This window comes from Mya arenaria, chromosome 7 (genome assembly GCF_026914265.1).
Source record: "Mya arenaria isolate MELC-2E11 chromosome 7, ASM2691426v1".
Taxonomy (NCBI): domain Eukaryota; kingdom Metazoa; phylum Mollusca; class Bivalvia; order Myida; family Myidae; genus Mya; species Mya arenaria.
In genome coordinates this window covers 37,345,928-37,367,097 of record NC_069128.1, presented here as the reverse complement: position 1 = coordinate 37,367,097, position 21,170 = coordinate 37,345,928, and the positions used below count along the sequence as shown (strand labels likewise).

Sequence of the window (21,170 nt, the reverse complement as noted above, 5' to 3'; positions counted from 1 at the left end):
TATAAAATAAAACCGAAAAACATGTACAGTTTGATTTATACATGTTATATTTGCTACAGAAATATCAAAGTGATGTAAATAATCGGAATTTATCATAGTTATTCAAATTTAAAGGAAGTTCATAATATCGATACTCGCCACGTAAATTGGCACATTTTTACTGCAGCATATTCTGATTTATTACATCACAATGTATTGCATGTGTTAATATATTCAGGTTACGGGTTGTCATTTGTATTGTGTCTTTATATGACAGTTATACATGTTAACTTTGTTTGCTCCTTGTGAACGGTTTGTCTAACTCAATTACAATTCTTTATCTTGCATGCAATATATCCAGTTGATTCTCCGAGTTATTTAATCTAGTCAAGTGTAGAATTGTCTTCAATTCTTATGTATTTTATCTTACTTTTGTATAGACATTCACTATTTGGGCATATATGTATTTTCACTTTTTGTGTGTCTTTTATCAGAAACTAATTGGCTTCGATGTGTTTGAGTAGGTTTTCAAAATAACATGAATTTAATTGTTAGGACAAGTTTTATACGAAAAATCATCCCCCGCCCCCAACTCTTGTTCATTTTTGCCAATAAAAACCACAGTAAATGTAAAAAGGTTTTTCCACCTCTTTAAAAATTACAACATAAACTCTTACCTTTCTCAATCAGTGGAAAAAGTTGTTCCTCTATTAAAAATTATTTAACAGGTTCAATACCAGTAAAAACAGCTCTTAGTAATTTGTCATCCTGCAGCCTGAAACAGCATAATTCTTAGTTTTTGGGTGAAAATGGCTGTTAGTATCATAGGGTTACATCAGGTGTTAAGTATATATATTAAATATATATGTTTGTGGATAATAAAGTGGTCTGTTATTATGAATATTTGATATCACCCTGCAGTGGGACTATGACGCATTGTACAATGAGGGCAAAGAACACGTGTATGTCCAGGAAGTTTCCGTAGAGCAGATGCTTAAAGATAGAAAACGGGCCCATAAGGGCAAGAAAGGGGACCGCTTAAACCCGCTGAAACGTCAAACAAGTACTGTGCTGACGTTCACCTTCAAGTCAGCATCCATGGCAACAATTGATACGGAGGCGACAAGGTCTGATGGTGAGGATGATGCAGACACTGATTCTGGGCGAATCAGTGCGGGAGTTGAGAGTGTAGAAGGGTTGACTGCCATAGATGATATAGCAGAAGTTGTGTTGGACCTGCCGGAAGTGGTCAAAGAGGAGGTTCCGTTGGATGACCACTTGGTACTTCCTGTTATTGTGTCACACATGGCTTTCTTGGTCAGACGTCACCAGTCTCGTTTATGTTTATATTAAGTGAAAATGTTGGCTCTTTGTGTTGTTTTATATATCTCAGTATGACATTGTATTTGTATGACTAAATGACAGATTTCTTCCATCTGTGTTCATATTGTAATCAAAAGTCAAGAAGCAAATGACATCCCTGCATGTTGCTTTATTGCAAAACATTGTCAATGTTTGGATGTTCAAGATCAGCCCTTGCAGCAAGATGAAATAACGGTACTTTGTGTTGTTTCCCATATCCGGCAAGCAATGTTCATCACAACATAAATATTGTCGCTTTCTGTTGCTTCAATACCTTTCAGCAAGAGTACACGGGGCAACTCCCATGTAGTTTCATACATTATAGGCTTGGCAGGAAGTGTGACCTTCCTCATGTGTTTATCCAACAAAAGTGTTCATCTTGCATGTTGCTGACATCATGTATGCATGTGGACCAGCCTGAATGTAGCAAAAGGATGCAGTTCTTTGCAGTTCTTCCTGCTTAGTGTCATATGCGTTTATTTTTTAAGTGATCTGTCTCAAGTAATTTTTATCATAATGGAGATGGTTTTTAAGGCATTACATAGTGTGCATACCAGGAGCTGTTCTTATGCAAAAGGGAAACCTGTTGTGCCACACCTGGTCAACCTTAATGAAGCAAAAGGATACCCTACTTCCTGTTTTGTGTCACATGTTTTTAAGGCATCGCATTATGTGCATAGGAGGAGTGGTCATTAAATGCAGCAAAAGGACACCTGTTCTGTAACACACCTTAATGAAGCAAAAGGATGCACAGTACTTCCTGTTTGTGCCACATGCTTTCTGCTTGTTCAGAAGTAATGTGTCCCAAAGATTTTTTATCATAACGGAGACAGTATTTAAGGCATCACATTGTGTGAGTACAAGGTGTGGTCCTAATGGAGCAAAAAAACAATGGCTCTGCTGATAAATTGTTCCTGTATGGTTTCAAATTATCATTTATATTCGTTGAAGATCTTTCATGTTAGTCGAAAACCAGGTCATCTATCACGGGAAACGGACAAAAGCCCTCCCGGACAAAAGCCCTCCTGGACAAAAGCCCTCCCGTCCAAAACTGACAAGGCGGACAAAAGCCCTCTCGTGAGAATGACAGGGCGGACAAAAGCCCTCCCGTGAAAATGACAGGGCGGACAAAAGCCCTCCCGTGAAAATAACAGGGCGCCCTGTAATTTTCACGGGAGGGCTTTTGTCCGCCTTGTCATTTTTGGATGGGAGGGCTTTTGTCCGGGAGGGCTTTTGTCCTACACTCATCTATCACAGCATTAGCAACAGTGTACTTTCTGTTATTTTGTCACTGGTCTTGTTTTAAAATTCATTTATCATGGCGGGGTTGCCAGGACCAGTTTTGTTCTTTAGGTGTCTCAGTTCCCGACAAACCGCGACCATATTCAATGCATTGGTAACAATATTTAAACATTCTATTAAGATTTTTAAAATTTGTCCATTTTTTTGCATTATTTTGTCTGTCCAGAAAGTGGTGTACCAAAAGCAGACGGCCATGAGAATCACTAAGTGCAGATCAAAAAACATTGTCCTTGCTAAATAATTTGAAAAGAGATGCAAGCATTCGATCATAAAAATTATATTATTCTCTTACCATCACAGGATGTTGGTGAAGTGCAGACAACACTTTTAGACATGGAATGAGTCCATAATCTCTTTGAGCTCTTGACATGGGAAGTGCAGACGACACTTTGAGACATAAAAGGAGTCCACATTTCCTTTGAGTTATTTGTATGGATCTGTCAATTACCATGCTACTTAGAATGACAGTGAAATGGCCCAATCTCACGGGAAGATATTTCTGCTCATTGCAAGCTTAATTCCAACCATTGTCGTATGCTGGACGTCTTTCATAATTGATGAACTGGTGCCATTGTCGATGGAGATTTATCGCTCTAGTATTTGATGTAGGAAGTTCCTTTTATGCTGTTGCGAAATTAGATTTTAATGAAGTCCATTGAAAAGCACCTGAGCAAGTCAAATAGAAATTTGGATTCAGTGTTAATAGGTTGCCGACAGGTGTTTGGAGATATCTTTCAAGGCAGGTGGGAAAATATTTCAAACTGTTTAACTGTCCTGTAATGTATATATATTTATTAATAGATTGCATGTGTGCATGGTGATTTTTTGTTTGCATGTACATAATCATCTTCATGTTTATAAATGCATGTAAATATTATTGTACACTCTTTTTTTTCTAGCTGTGTATCAGTATATACTATAATCTACGTTTTCTACATTTGTGTTAGCCTTAGTATCATAATCAAGCAAGTTTGTTTTACAGTTTATTTGCGAACAATTTTTCAGAATATTTCAGCTAAGAACATTGGGAAGGAGTTAGTAAGTTTCCAGTAGCCGTGGTAACAAATATGACCCAAAACAAACAAACTTACATTTGCCGTTAACTGGTTAAATACATGATAAATTAATAATGAAATCTGTATGCTTATCAGCCATGCTTGGTGGACATTATAAGAGGCTGCGGGTTATATTTTTCAATTACTCGTAAAAAAATTCTATGTTTTGAATTATTTTTATAAAGATTTACTTGTCTGCTAATTTTTTTTTAATCAGTTTTTGTTAACTTATTTGAATTAGGGTCATTTAGTGAGAAGGGAAAATTGACGTCGACCAAGTTTTGTTAACTTATTTTGAATCAAGTAGGGTGATTTGGTGAGAGGATAAAAGTGACGTCGACCAAGCATTGTTTGTAAGAATGCACGCGTTAGTGAGGATTGCACACTTAAATTGTTCCTTCTTTCAGATTCCCGGTTTCTAACTTTCATGCATAGATTAGTTGTGTTCATTTTTCCAGCTTCTTATGATAATACACTGGAGCGCTCAACAGTTTTCAAAATATAATAAGATTTAAAAAAATAAATAATCAGAATCCACGTTTCAATCCCATTTAACAATAAGTATCACGATTTACCAGATCGTGGGTTATCGAGCTTCAGTGTATTGATAAATAACTGGATTAGCTTGACAATAGTATTACCATTAAAAGTATGCATGTAAATGATATAATGGTTAAGATTGACTTACTCATAGCTTCCATTGGTTAACAATATTAAACCATAATAACTCATATTTTGCATTAATGACTGTATCCAGTAATTTACAGAACATTTACAAGTACATCTATAATAGTATCCAATAGTACAGTACATTTACACTAGTATCAAATAATGTAGTACATTCATGATATAATCAAATAATACAGAACAGTTATGATAGAATCCAATAATACAGTACACATATGATACAATCCAATAATACAGTACTCATATGATACAATCCAATAATACAGTACACATATGATACAATCCAATAATACAGTATACATATGATACAATCCAATAATACAGTACACATATGATACAATCCAATAATACAGTACACATATGATAGAATCCAATAATACAGTACACATATGATAGAATCCAATAATACAGTACACATATGATAGAATCCAATAATACAGTACGTATATGATACAATCCAATAATACAGTACACATATGATACAATCCAATAAAACAGTATGTATATGATACAATCCAATAATACAGTACATATATGATAGAATCCAATAATACAGTACACATATGATACAATCCAATAATACAGTACACATATGATACAATCCAATAATACAGTACACATATGATACAATCCAATAAAACAGTACACATATGATAGAATCCAATAATACAGTACACATATGATACAATCCAATAAAACAGTACACATATGATACAATCCAATAATAGAGTACACATATGATACAATCCAATAATACAGTACACAAATGATACAATCCAATAATACAGTACATATATGATACAATCCAATAATACAGTACATATATGATAGAATCCAATAATAGAGTACACATATGATAGAATCCAATAATAGAGTACACATATGATACAATCCAATAATACAGTACACATATGATGCAATCCAATAATACAGTACACATATGATACAATCCAATAATACAGTACACATATGATAGAATCAAATAATACAGTACACATATGATAGAATCCAATAATACAGTACACATATGATAGAATCCAATAATACAGTACACATATGATAGAATCCAATAATACAGTACACATATGATACAATCCAATAATACAGTACACATATGATACAATCCAATAATACAGTACACATATGATATAATCCAATAATACAGTACACATACGATAGAATCAAATAATACAGTACACATACGATAGAATCCAATAATACAGTACATATATGATAGAATCCAATGATAAAGTACACATATGATACAATCCAATAATACAGTACACATATGATAGAATCCAATAATACAGTACACATATGATAGAATCCAATATTACAGTACATACATGATAGAATCCAATATTACAGTACATATATGATAGAATCCAATAATACAGTACATATATGATAGAATCCAATAATACAGTACATATATGATAGAATCCAATATTACAGTACATAAATGATAGAATCCAATAATACAGTACATATATGATAGAATCCAATAATACAGTACATATATGATAGAATCCAATATTACAGTACATATATGATATAATCCAATAATACAGTACATATATGATAGAATCCAATATTACAGTACATATATGATAGAATCCAATAATACAGTACGTATATGATACAATCCAATAATACAGTACACATATGATAGAATCCAATAAAACAGTATGTATATGATACAATCCAATAATACAGTACATATATGATAGAATCCAATAATACAGTACACATATGATACAATCCAATAATACAGTACACATATGATACAATCCAATAATACAGTACACATATGATACAATCCAATAAAACAGTACACATATGATAGAATCCAATAATACAGTACACATATGATACAATCCAATAAAACAGTACACATATGATACAATCCAATAATAGAGTACACATATGATACAATCCAATAATACAGTACACAAATGATACAATCCAATAATACAGTACATATATGATACAATCCAATAATACAGTACATATATGATAGAATCCAATAATAGAGTACACATATGATAGAATCCAATAATAGAGTACACATATGATACAATCCAATAATACAGTACACATATGATGCAATCCAATAATACAGTACACATATGATACAATCCAATAATACAGTACACATATGATAGAATCCAATAATACAGTACACATATGATAGAATCCAATAATACAGTACACATATGATAGAATCCAATAATACAGTACACATATGATACAATCCAATAATACAGTACACATATGATACAATCCAATAATACAGTACACATATGATACAATCCAATAATACAGTACACATATGATATAATCCAATAATACAGTACACATACGATAGAATCAAATAATACAGTACACATACGATAGAATCCAATAATACAGTACATATACGATAGAATCCAATGATAAAGTACACATATGATACAATCCAATAATACAGTACACATATGATACAATCCAATAATACAGTACACATATGATAGAATCCAATAATACAGTACACATATGATAGAATCCAATAATACAGTACACATATGATAGAATCCAATATTACAGTACACATATGATACAATCCAATAATACAGTACATATATGATACAATCCAATAATAGAGTACACATATGATACAATCCAATATTACAGTACATATATGATAGAATCCAATAATACAGTACATATATGATATAATCCAATAATACAGTACATATATGATATAATCCAATAATACAGTACATATATGATAGAATCCAATATTACAGTACACATATGATACAATCCAATAATACAGTACATATATGATACAATCCAATAATAGAGTACACATATGATACAATCCAATATTACAGTACATATATGATAGAATCCAATATTACAGTACATATATGATAGAATCCAATAATACAGTACATATATGATATAATCCAATAATACAGTACATATATGATAGAATCCAATATTACAGTACATATATGATAGAATCCAATATTACAGTACATATATGATAGAATCCAATCATACAGTACATATATGATAGAATCCAATAATACAGTACATATATGATAGAATTTCAATATTACAGTACATATATGATATAATCCAATAATACAGTACATATATGATAGAATCCAATATTACAGTACATAAATGATAGAATCCAATAATACAGTACATATATGATAGAATCCAATAATACAGTACATATATGATAGAATCCAATATTACAGTACATAAATGATAGAATCCAATAATACAGTACATATATGATAGAATCCAATAATACAGTACATATATGATAGAATCCAATAATACAGTACATATATGATAGAATCCAATATTACAGTACATAAATGATAGAATCCAATAATACAGTAAATTATGAGAGAATCCAATACCCCCTGTTTGGCCAATTCCTCCTGTGCGGGGGCATTTATCACTCTTGTGACAGCTGAAGTTGAAATCTGATATTGATAATTTTGTCTGTACTTGCCCTCTATGTAAAAGAACAGTGACTATTTCAACATTATGATGTAAGAAAGCTTGGTTCTGCTAAACCCTTGCTTATTACGTAGTCTATCTAGAAATATGTAGGATTTTAATGATGTCAGAATTCAAAGCATCTTGACATTTGCAGAAATCATAATCAATCAATCAAATTGTTCCTTAGAATATCAGCACAGAATGATTCTCAACTTAGTTTTTTTACAGAACAACACTGTCTGAATTTTTCTAATCCAGTCAGTAAATTTAATGTATACAATTAAATGAAACAAATTTTCATTTGCAAGATGCGGCATGCGCATCTGAGATATGATAAGGGTATATCTTGCCTATTGTTATAGATCGAATTTCTCCCTAAGGTACTGACTTAATTGATGTGACAATTGACAATAATTAATATTTGATTGATTTTTAATAAAACTCAGCAAATTTGAACTTAACTCTGAAATTTATTCATTTTGATGCTTGGAATAGTATTGTAACATCAATTAGATGTAATTTCTATATTATAATGTATTAACATGTACTATACAATTTAAATGTATTAATTTTAATGCATTTATCATTTATTAATAGCCATAATTATGTTCGCCATTTTCTTTGTTTTTCAGCTGAATTATTGAATTTGTTCGATTCATTTAAAATAATCAATAAAAATTTATTGAAGTGCATTTCAGTTTAATACAATTTTCTTTCACACTAGTTTAAGTAATCAACATATTTTCTTTTCAGATATAAATAATAAATATTTTTTTAATGATTTTTATATTACTCTTCTGAAGGGTGTTATTTTCTATTTGACTGATGCACTTTTAAATCATACTTATTATGTAGTAAAGTAAAAATATTTTATTTTTGCATTGTATTATTCACACTGGCAGTCAAAATTATTTATTTAAGTTTGATGATTAAAGGTAAACTTTCGATTTAATACGCCAATGAAGGACACTCAATTGAAAGTGTTTATATAAATTTATATAGAATGTTTCTATAAATAATGATAAAATCTCAGGAATTTATAATATCTTTAAGTAGTAGATAGTTCTGTTTTGCAACAGAAATGATGTTATTTGTAACATGCTTGGTATTAAATAAACTGAAGGAATTATGTTTCATTCTACGTTGTCCTTGGTTTTATATATTTCTCAGTGGAACATTTTTAACAATTAGGTAATATTTATGCAATCAAAATAAGATTTTTAACTACCTAAAAAGTAAATTGTTGATATTGCCTTATCAGGTCAATAAATCCTCATATTGGCGTCACGAAAATGCAATTACTGAATTATACCACACTTGTCACATAACTATTATCAGAGTGAAGCTGACAAGCTCCGAATGATCTCGAACCGGGAGGCGCGGAATGCTAAGCGGGCGGCAGCAGCTGATAAGCGTCGCCAGGAAGTCGAACGTAAGCGACGGGAACGCGAGGAGGCGATCAAGCGTGAACGTGATTTGGCGGAGCGACAGGATAAACTCAAGGCAGAACAGGAAGAGCTTCGTCGACAAAAGGAGGAGGAGCGCAGGTGAGTTTCAGGTGTATATGGACAATATCAGTCCCTAGTTGAAATTTCTTTTGATAATTTTATTATATTTGTATTTTATTTAATGGTGGATTTATATAGATGTGCAGCTAGCTAGAAATGAACATTTTTATCCTAATTTTTCATTCTAGCTTTATACATTTAATGGCAGTATAAATTAGTAATTAATATTATGCTACAAACATAATTTTTTTATCATACATAGTTTTAATGTTGCGCTTTTTTATCTTCATGTTTGCTTGTGCGATTTATATACGATATACTCATAGTATTGAGTTACTGCATGTGTTAAATTATATATGTGTCGCATCACATGATTAAATTTGACCAAAAATGGGAGTTATACAATGGAAACTACAGGGACAAGCCCAGTAGCCAAGCAAATAACAAAATAATGGAGGTAACAGTGACTGTATCGAAAGCCTAGGGCCCTGTTTAATCATATATTTTAGTTGTAAACATCGGAAACATCCATAAAGCTATGATTAGAATCTATATGATAAACATTCCTATGATATTTTAATTGACACGCAGTTAAGCCAAAAATGGTGTAAAGCTTAGACATTTACGACCTTAATTTGGCCTAAAATATGCTCTTGATTGAAATGCGGCCCAAAATTCTGTGATGCGATGCATATGAAGAAATTATACTACATACTGTATAAATCACTTTGTAATTATATAGCATTATAGTTTAATGAAATATAGTTTTAATACAGTTATTATATAATGGTATATATTTTGTTTACCACATTAGACTTGAAAGGTAATGGAATCGTCACGGTACACAAACATGTAGTCTAGCACTAATGACTGTGACATCATAATGTTCATGGCTGGAAGTCGTTACATATTTAATAGTGCATCACTTCAAACAGACCAATCAGAGCCAAGTACATGCTGCACTCATTTCTGGTAATTGGTACATGCGATTGAGGCGATTCATACATTTGGCCATGATGATATATACCTTATGATCTATGAGTCAGGTATAGTTCAGGTTAAACAATTTAAACGGAATGGTTGCTGATGCTCCTGTAGTCTGAATTTATTTTATTTGAAACGCATTATTACCTAGACGAAAAGGTATACATTTGGTTTGCTCAAGTTTTCTATAAAGGCCTTTGAATATAAAATCAATGATATGCCACACTTTTTCGAAATGAACGAATCCATAAAAGTGCATTTTACAAACCATGAACAAGTCCCTTTAACTCAAAATGCAGTAATGGGCCTCATAAGCTCTAAGAAAAAACAAAACAGTTTGTTACTTACTGTCTGTTTCTCATTTTAAGTTTACACGACTTCCGATCATGAACGATGATGCCATACAGGGCATAGTACTACAACAAAATTAGATCGCACACAATCTCATGCTTTCGATATATTTATTTTTCATTCCTTGGTTTGAGCTGCTTCTAAGACTGTCGATTTCTCACTGTCATGACAGCGACCCTGATAGTTCACAATAAATCGTGGATTAGAACGATTTCATTTTGAAAAAAGTTGGCTGTGCCACAATAATTTTAAACAATCAAAAATATTTGTTGCCCTGGATACCTGATTTTCAATGCGGAACTCCTCGGGCATTTTCCATCGTAGTGTTTTATCTTGTGTTTTGTATATCTAAGTTCAAATTGATTGCAAGTGATGTGTATTATTGCATAAATAATTAAGATTCCCAAAAGTAACGCCATAAAGTTTAACTGCTAAATTGAAATAACTGCAGGATCTACTTGCAGCGTAGTTAAATGTAAAGTTTTCTGACATTGTAAACTGTCCATATACATCCGAGGTTGTTTTAGATGGGAAATGGCCGAGGTGTTCTGAATGTTAAATTTTATAAGATTTATATATAGAAGCCTTTGCTTATTGTGTTCCAACGTTTGGCAACCTTTTATAAGGGTTTGTAAATTGTTGGCTATCATGGATAAAATTAAGACAGTGAGAGATGGATTTTACTGAATGGCATATTTATAGATTACTAAAATCTACCATGTTTTCATTTTATTAGAGTATTGAGGTAACCGTTTTCACCCTAGTAACGATTTTACCTAACAATCACATTTTACTGATTTTTATTATACTATTAGGCACCCTGAATTTTACTGACCACGATTTTTCATTATTTCACAATGACAAAAATTCATTTCACTTAACCAAATAATCAAATACTGACCGGTAATACCCAAACACCTTTTTTACACTGTTCTATAATATTGTTGACAACAATGTTATCATAGTTATCATTATTATAACTTTCATAACCCTATGACAATTGTTGTTACCCCAAAACACAGACATGCCGTACTACGTGTTTGTTTTACAATCATCATTGAGACTTCCTAAAAGAGATCTATTAATAAATTTAACTGTTACCCCCCAAAAAGTGATCTAACAACCGCTGTTACGCCCAAAAACGACATAACAGTTCTGGAACAAAACTTCCTCGAGCATCGCCGATTTTTCCGTGATCCTGAAAATCTCGAAACTTTTCGGCAGATGTAAGTGGCCGCCCTTCGAGCCTGCAGCCACGAACCCCTTGAAACTCCCAAACCCTGATATTCACTCAAACACATGCACTCATCTCCCGTGTGATATTACGTTGTGTTGATTGTGACACGGTTCCATTCTTTGTTGAATTTGCACATTGTTTTTTATTGTTTTGTTTCCAATTTTTATAGATAATGTGTTTCTTTTTGGATTAATGTTTTCATAGATGAAATTTTGAAAACTTTGCGTGCTCTGAAAACAGTTGTTATGTTCCACATTTCACGTGCGCATGTTGAATGCAATTTTATCTCACCAAGATGCATGATTAGTTTTTCATCCAAACAAAATCTAAATTAAAAACAAAATGTGTCTTTTTTTAGGAATCCTTATATTATTACTTACTGACACACAGGTCAGATCGTTACATAAAAATGCAGTCATATTTTTTATATCCTTTGACAATTCTAGGAGCTAAGTTTCATCTTTTCCTATGAAAGTTATGAGTTGTTAATAAATTCTTGCATGTTATTCATTTCTTATCTAAATTATTATTGGATAATTCTCATTTCTTATCTTAATTATGATTGGATAATTCACATCTTTTATCTTAATTATGATTGGCTTTTCTCATTTCTTATCTTAATTATGATTGGATAATTCACATCTCTTATCTTAATTATGATTGGCTTTTCTCATTTCTTATCTAAATTATGATTGGCTAATTGCATCTCTTATCTTAAATATGATTAGCTCTTCTCATTTCTTATCAAACATTTGATTGGTTACTGCAGTATTGATGAAGAAATGTAAGTGACTTATGTTCTATATTGTGCCATGCACCACAGTGTCAGCTGTGCACGAGATCTCGTGCATTTGCACAAGTTGTTTAATGCCTTAATTGTCTTCAATGAATGTTATACATGTAGATCAATACACATGATTGTCTCCTGTCATTTGCCGGCATGATCTTGATTAACGTTGTGAACAAATTATGTAATTTGTACTTTTGATTGTACATAATAAAAAAAAAAAAAATTTTGGAAAAGGTCACAATAGATGTGAAAGATATCATTTTTCATATAAAACTTGACTATTTTGTCATGAGTAAAAAGAGTGCAATAATGAATAATTATTGAATTGTTGGTAGAATTATAGACCATGTATTATGAGATGCATTTCTATGATTATTTTCTGCCCATCAAGTGTACATGAAGTAAAAGGTTGTAGCATACAAATTCAAAACTCAACAATATGAGAAATATTTCATTTATTTACAATTCTTCAATTGAAATTTGTGTCAATATAGATTTGGTATGAATATTAAATAAATAATTGTTATTTCCATCAGGTACGAAATTGAATCTGAAAATTGAAATAAGAATTGATAAATTTCATGCAAACATAAGTTAAAGAAGTTGATGGAAAGTAAACAGTTTCCGTCAAATAGTGATTCTCAATTTTTAGCAAAAATAATTTCCTTCGTATAAAACATTGACCTGTGTGAACCATTTAAAATGTTTAATATTTCTACGGTTGTGAATTTTCTGTAAGAGACAGAAAGGAAATGAGTAAGTACTTGAATATGAATATCGTGTGTGATCATTTTTGTAGTTTGGTTTGTTATTCTGGTTTGAAATTTGGGTGGCCCCAAAATTCATAGGTTTTAACACTCAGGAAACCCTTACCTCCTAAAGTAGGTGTCTGCGTGTAGTACCGTACCCATGTTGTGGATAAATTAATGATGTTACAAGTGTTTTCTTTTTGACTCATGATTCTGATCTGAGTTTTTTAAGAAAAATTGACGAGATATCATCAAAGCCTTTAAGTAATGGTTAAAGGGCTAGTAAGCCTAATGAACCAAATGAGTGTTCAAAATAATATTTCGCCTTCTAGCCAAGCCTCTCTTTAATTTGACTGATGCACCTGATTAAATGAACGATGGCTGATTTCTGATTTACCAAATTAAATGTACTGTGTATTTGAAAAATATTGCCGTTTGTTCGACAAAAATACTCCCATCCCATCCCTTTGGACAAAATATAATTTTGAACACAAAGTAAAAGTTAATGCAACCACATCCTGAGATATTGAAATTAAACACGAGCGCTTCAGCACGCGTGTATAATTTCAATTATAAGGTTACTGTGTTATACCATGTTGCCAAGGAAAACGTTCAATAACTAGCATGTGTATAAATGAAAAGCTCCACCTTCTTATTACTGTTCTGATATGTTAGTTGGTTGATATGTTAGTTGGTAATGTATAGTGGAAGACAAAGAAAACACTCTCCAGCATGGTACAAATGTGTGTGATGTGATGACTGTTTTTGAGTGACCCCCGAGAGCATTATCATCATATAGTTTTAAATGTTACACATTATCATACATGATCATTGTAGTTTGATTAACTGTAGTATCCTGTGTGTGAATTATATTTCAGGGCGATTTTATATACCCAACCAATAAGTTTCCAAATGGCTTGTGGTGTCTCACTTAATTTCATTAAGTTCTGATCACCTGTATCAATAAATACCTTTCCAAATTCTTCGTGGATCCTTTTCGATGTTGCTCTCATATAAACATAATATAAGGAGTGCCCATCCATGTTTTCTCTTTTAGGAGTTGGTTCCCTTATCTATATGACATACAGCTGAGGTTCTTTTTCTCAAATATTCGTTATTCTGTAATGTATACAATGTTTCAACTATTGCAAAATATTATTCAAAAATAATGTAATTTTCCAATGTTAAGATAAGATGTAGGATGTTTAATCATCAATACTTGTATTATGATGACATTGTGCTCTCACATATTTAAGAATACTGCATCTAATAATTTGGTAAGCGTCTCCTATGCCATTGGTAGGGTACCGTTATTATTTTTTCTATAATTGAGTGTTCTGTAATAACGAGCTTTCTATATTTGAAATGCATTCTATATTATATCATAATAGAATATTTTTTTATATATTTCCTGTAGCAAAAAGTTCTGTTATAACATATTCCATAATACAATGATGTATGCAGGTTACGTGCCGAAGCTGAAGAGGCCGAGCGCGACGAGGTGATGAAGGAAGAAGTTGAACGGCAGCGACGGGAAAAAGCGGAACTGGAGAGGGAGAAGCGCAGGAAGGAGGAATATGCACGGAAGTTAGAAGAGATGAAGCGTAAACATGAGGATGATGAAAAGAAACGACAAGGTGAGGTTTCAGCTGGTCTGTTGTTTCATGAATGGTGTCATTGTATGTGTCAAGGTCATCGTTATGCAAAAACTCTAACCTTGGTCATAACTGATAATAACTGATAAAATCATTCAAAAGGTTAAAATGAAATTTGGTACACATGTTGCAGGAAACAGTGTGCACATGCGCATTAGTATGGGTTGAGTTTTGCCCCTTTTTTTTTTTAGGTATTCCCCTTGTTCGACTGAAATAAAACCAGATTTTCTCAGCTTTGTATTAGTTATGACTGATCTCCTTTGTTTCCAAGTTGTTGTATGGTAGACATTTATCTTGCTTGAAAATTATAAGTTTCCTAGTATTTTATTATCTTGACATGATTAACTAAGATTTTCATGTTGTTTTATTGGCAATGTATTTCTTGAATGTTTAAGGACTTCAGTATTTGTAAAAGTAAAGATTTATCATTTATCAAGCTTTGTCATGTTTTAGCATAAATGTTGTCAATTTTCATTCGCTGCAGATTGTTATGTTTGGACATAGGGTTAAATTATGAAAATTAGACCAAATTTGTTCTTTCTGTCTTAATCATTTGTAATCCAAACCTTGTTTTGTGGACTACAGAGGAATTAGAGCGAAAGCGACTTGAAGAGTTAGAACGACGTAAAGAGGAGGAGGAGATGATGGCACGCATGGCCGAGGAGGAGAGACTCGAGTATGAGCGCAAAAAACGCGAGGAGGAAGAGGAGCGAAAACGTCAAGAGGAGCTTGAAAAGTAAGTCTTGTGGCGTCATCACATTTATTGATGTCAAACTTGTATGTATTAAGGTGTTACAAAAGTTGAGAATAATAGAAGAGGAGTGGTTGAGTTTGGGTGTAAAACACAGGCGGAGGAAAGATGGTGGTCAGCAAAAGCTTTGTTTCTTTTGTCAATTTTATATTGTGTGTATATGATACTAGGTATCAGGAGAAAGTATGATGCTACGTCTTCTCTTTTTTTCTGCTCCATTATTGAAAGGAGCAGAATTGAAATAGGCTGATGTAGTAGTGAAAGAAAATATGTGGATGAAAAAGAATGACATTGGCAAGAGGAGATTGAGAAGTAAATGTCACTTAAGCATCAGACAATTAATAGAAGAGGCTCAAATTTTTTTTAGCAGAACTTGGAGGACCAGCTCAGGTGCAGTAATAGAATTATTCTTATCCGATAAAGTTTGTTTACATGTTGGAAGTTGAGGCTCGACTGAGATGTAGAAATAAACATACACTAATCAAATGTTGTTTGTTTGTTTGTTTGCAGGAAGAGGCGTGAGGAGGAGGCTGCAAGGGCGCTTGAAGAAGCCCGGCGATTGGCAGAGGAGATGGCCCGTAAACAGGCCGAACTGGAGGCCAGACTAAGGTTCAACAGGTACAGGCATTCTAGTTATGATCTTCATCTCAAAAATCTCTACCTGAATGATGACTTCATCATTTTGACTTATGGGATCACAAATTCAAACAAAGGCATATTCTAATCAGAGGTAATTAAAAGAATATCAAAATTAAATGAAAATACAAAACTTGTTGGTGTGATTTCTGGGTGACTCGGAAGAAGGAAACTGTTAAAAATCTTATAAATTCTCAAACAAACTGTTTGTCTTCATGTGTGTGTTTGTATCTACAGGTCCCTTCAACTGGAGTCCGAGGGGCTAGACCACACCCAAGACATCACCAAGGCGTTCGTCTTCTCTTATTACGAACTCCTCAACTGGCTAGGATTGGACATACCCGAGTTCGAGCTTCTTAAGCTCAACGAGTACTGAGCTCCAGATTAAAACATGATGTGTTAAGCTTAAGTTCAGTTGGAAGTGGGATCATGCTTTAGTATAATGTATTCAGTTTTAGCCGAATAAGCACTGAGAATATGCGTTAGCTTTAATCACGGAGTGGTATGCATGATGTTGTGAGCTTAAGTTCTGAGCTTAAGCATGGATATTGTGGATAAGGGTATTGTGTTTTCAGCTTAATGAAAAGTTTGTATTAAGTTCAAGTTAAGTGAGTTTAGAACATGTTAAGTACAATGTGTGTCGAATTTAATCTAGATGGGTTTTCAGCTCAAGTCTGATACCAATACCAAGCTTGTAAAAATATTGTTAACCTCAAGCTTAAACTGAGTGCACTTACCTCAAAATCATTAAGAACGGAGTTTGAAATGAGCTTATGCAAGCTGTGGGCAATAATTCTAAGTAAAGAGTCAAGTTTGATCCCGAGTGTAATTTAGAGCGACATGAAGAGTACTTTCACAAGCCCACTGAGTACCTATCTTAACCTCTAAGAGTACCCAGTATTTATGATGAGTTATGCGTCCTTAGCTGATTGAGTACTGACTACTTAAGTACTCTCTTTTTTTCCTATCTGTGATATTATGTATTCTTGTTGTCAAGTCGCTGGTTGTATGTGGAAGACAGTCGTCTAAATCTGTCTGATACAGCCAGCTTTCTCTATACATGACAAATTCTTGTGCTAAATCTGTGTGACACTTTCTGTTGTTCAATCTTATGATGTAATTGTTCGATCCAGTCGATAATGTTCACTTAAATTTGAAAGAAAAATGTTGTTTTTTATCAATTCATTTTTGGCAATTTCAAGGGAGATAACAATGTCTTGACTAAATAATCAATTTGAGTTGTCTTTCATGTTTTATAATGTGCCATTTTTGGTGACAAACCCAGATTTCTCCAGGTCTTTTTATAATGCTTTGATTTACCAATAATTGACTGATTTTGATATTTTTTTGTAAAATTTACGTAGTATATCACAATGTGTTTTTAATAGGATTCTATAAATAGCTGTCTTGTCTTTTTCTTTGATCTTACTTCAATTATTGAACCCAGTCCAGAATGTTTGTTCAATTTCTATTGTGTATGAATTCCGTCATATTTTTATACCTTTTAAACATGTGATGATGTTATCGCTGTGATAAATGTTTTTAATTGTTATTTGTTTCTTAATTTAGATATCATTTATAATGTTACAATTCATTCAAACATATCCTCTTTCAGTGTGATGATTTTAGCTGATCGGATGGTGTAAAAAAATATTGTAGATATTTAATATGCATTTAAATAATGGATTCAAAACCCACTATTATATTTCCGTTTTGAACTAACAAAAGAAATTCGTGATTTGAACCATCAATAGTAATTTGATTGGATGGAGTAAAAAAATATTGTAGATATTTTATATGCATTTAAAGAATGGATTTTAAACAAAGTATTGAGAATCATATATTTCTGTTTTCGACTGACAAAAAAAATATGTTATTCGAACCAACAACAGTATTTTTTTAAACATGATTCAACAGTTTTTAAGGCATGTCATATATTGGTTGTTTAAGGTAACCCATCCATTATAAATAGAAAAAATGCTACTGGTAATGTTTCATGATAGAATTACAAAATGCTAAGTTTGAATTCTTTAAAGGTTTATTTTATAAAGACATAATGTAATGAAACAAATTAATAAAATTGCTGTACGATAGACGTAAAAATTTATTTTATTACCTCCCTTTAATATGTCATATTATAATAGTAGCGACATTATGATGTTTTTCAAAAATGAAACCCATGCAAAAATTGTATAATGATAAATCATTATAAATTGATACATAGAAATGCACTATCTTTGCATTCTTATGATGGATGGCTTACCTTAATGGCTTATGTCAAATTGATTGTTCTATAAGATCATTTTATATTCATACTGTAAGAGTAAATATTACAAAAGCAAATAATTGATTAGTTTGTTTTAAGATCTTATTTTCTAAAATGACATACACTTTCCTAGCAGTAGTCAAAACTAACACAAGCCTGCTAGCCCAATTTGAAACTATATGAATATATATTAAGATCTGGCTCGAAAGACATTTTTTTATCCTAAAATTCATATAAATGTTCCTGTGTTTATCACATTTGTTTGTTGTTTTATCCTTAATGTAACTTCATGTAAATAGTTCTTATAATATCGGGTATTTGAGTGTGAGAAAATTCTTCAAAATTCTTGAGAGCATAAAACTTTAAGGTAGTACATGAATAAATACAATACTGGAATGTTAACTAATTTAAAAAGTAAAAAGTTAGTTTATTATTATTCTCTTTTTTTATGCATATATTTCAATTAATGTCTATGAAAAAAAATGGTTTTAGTAAATTTTATTAACCAATTATATTTTTTTTTAGTATTTTAAGTGACTTAAAGTACTTTTAATGAACATTCAAAAAAAAATCAAGAATTTTGGAGAAGAAGGGCTCATCTTTTCAAAAATTGTTTGGCAAATTATCATAGCATGCTCAGAGATTTAAACATAATGATGTACATGTGAAATAAATAAAAACTTATTTAAAATAAGTACAGTATTAAAAATTGATTTGTTTCAAAATTTGTCTATTATCATTTTTTTAAGATTACTTTAAATTGTCGAAAGCTGGCCCTAGTTTAAATCATTGTTTTAAAAAACATACTATTCTTGCCAACAGTAGATATAGCTATATATATCTCTATATATAAATAGATATGTGTATATCTGTTTAATACTTACAGATTTCTATATATTAATGCTCATAAAATTATTGTTTGGTGTAAAATTTTGTGAAAAAAGTACAGTATGTCTTGTGGGATATTTGTGTATTGAATTTGTTCAAGTTTTCACTCCCTCTTGTTTATAAAATTGTTGTTTATTAAATGTGTTGTCAACATTGAAAATGTTTGTGTATCATGTACTGAATAAATTCATTATTTATTTTATGTTTGAGTTTGACTTTTTAGCTTGACTATTCGAAGAATAGGTGGGCTATACTACTCGCGTCGGCGTCCGGTTAAAGTTTTAGGGCAAGTTGGGATTTTCACTTATATTAGTCCAATACCTTTCATTCAATTGAGTTAATACTTCACACAATTGCTCAGGGCCATCACATGATGAGGTTAGATAACTCCATATTATTCTTTACACAGATTATGGCCCCTGATTGACTATGAAACTTAGGTTAAAGTTTTAGGGCAGGTTGGGATATTTATTAATAACTTCTATACCCTTCATTCAATTGACTTAATACTTCACACAATTGTTCAGGACCATCACCCAATGAGGTTACATAACTCCATATCCTTAATACAAAGTTTTTTTGTTGTTGTTTTTTGTTGTTGTTTTTAAATTTCATTTGACAGGCACATTTTAACATTGAATCTTAACCAGTTTTTTACCAAGGGAAAACAAGGAGGGCTATACTATATGGCCCTTGAGATTTTTTTATTATTTTTAATTTTGTTCGAATTTCTTTTGAAAGGCATATTTGTATATTCTTTACCACATTTTCATAATGGGAAATCAAGTTATTTGAATGGCTTGTGTCATTTTTCGGGTGGTGGGAGGGCAGCATCAAAGTCACCATATGTTTTGAATAATTTTAGTTAGGTTTGACATAAACAGACCAAACTTGGTAATATTACATTGTTATTGTAATCACTTCTAAGTCAAAGCGGTGAAGTCGAGTGCGCTGTCTTACGAAAGCTCTTGTTTATTTACCAGGATTTCAGATGGTGAAATCTGGTTATAAGAATTATGTAGATTGTAGTTCTGGTGGGCTGGAAGGCAGTTGTATCGGGCGGGCTGCGCGAAATCTTATTGACCAGGTCACTGTTACTAAAATAGAAAACCATTGGAACTGAATATATTAAGTTAAGATTTACATACTGTGACCAAAATTAGTATGTAGGAAATGTGTGTGGACCCCTTCAATTGGACTGCATTTTAGGCCAATAGGTCCAAGATCACTGTTTCTTAAAATATAAAAATGGTTGAAACTAAATACCTTTAGGTTGACAAATTTTTTACCAAACCGAAGAATGTATGAGGACCGTTTGTAGAATTGCTTTTGGGGCCCAGGGTCAAGGTCATTGTCACTTAACTGAAACAGGAAAAAGTTGAAACTAAATATCTGTAGTTTTGGTTGTTATATTTTGACCAAACTTGGTACATAGGAAGAGATTATGGAGAACTTTCTTGGTA

At 32.0% G+C, this 21,170-nt stretch overlaps 1 protein-coding gene across 12 annotated transcripts in view; it reads left to right on the top strand.

The window, feature by feature from the left end:
• The window catches only part of LOC128240716 (titin homolog), an 84,855-nt gene extending 64,946 nt beyond the window's left edge, over positions 1 to 19,909 (top strand). For 10 of the 12 annotated variants that reach the window (XM_052957495.1, XM_052957491.1, XM_052957488.1 and 7 more), the window contains 6 exons: positions 3,649 to 3,681; positions 9,231 to 9,439; positions 14,976 to 15,148; positions 15,752 to 15,902; positions 16,428 to 16,535; positions 16,791 to 19,909. In XM_052957495.1, coding sequence (XP_052813455.1) covers positions 3,649 to 3,681; positions 9,231 to 9,439; positions 14,976 to 15,148; positions 15,752 to 15,902; positions 16,428 to 16,535; positions 16,791 to 16,929 — 813 coding nt within the window. In that variant the 3' untranslated portion in view covers positions 16,930 to 19,909. The remainder of the gene's footprint in view (positions 1 to 3,648; positions 3,682 to 9,230; positions 9,440 to 14,975; positions 15,149 to 15,751; positions 15,903 to 16,427; positions 16,536 to 16,790) is intronic. The other 2 variants (XM_052957499.1, XM_052957490.1) reach the window with 1 other exon arrangement.
• Positions 19,910 to 21,170: the final 1,261 nt, after the last annotated feature.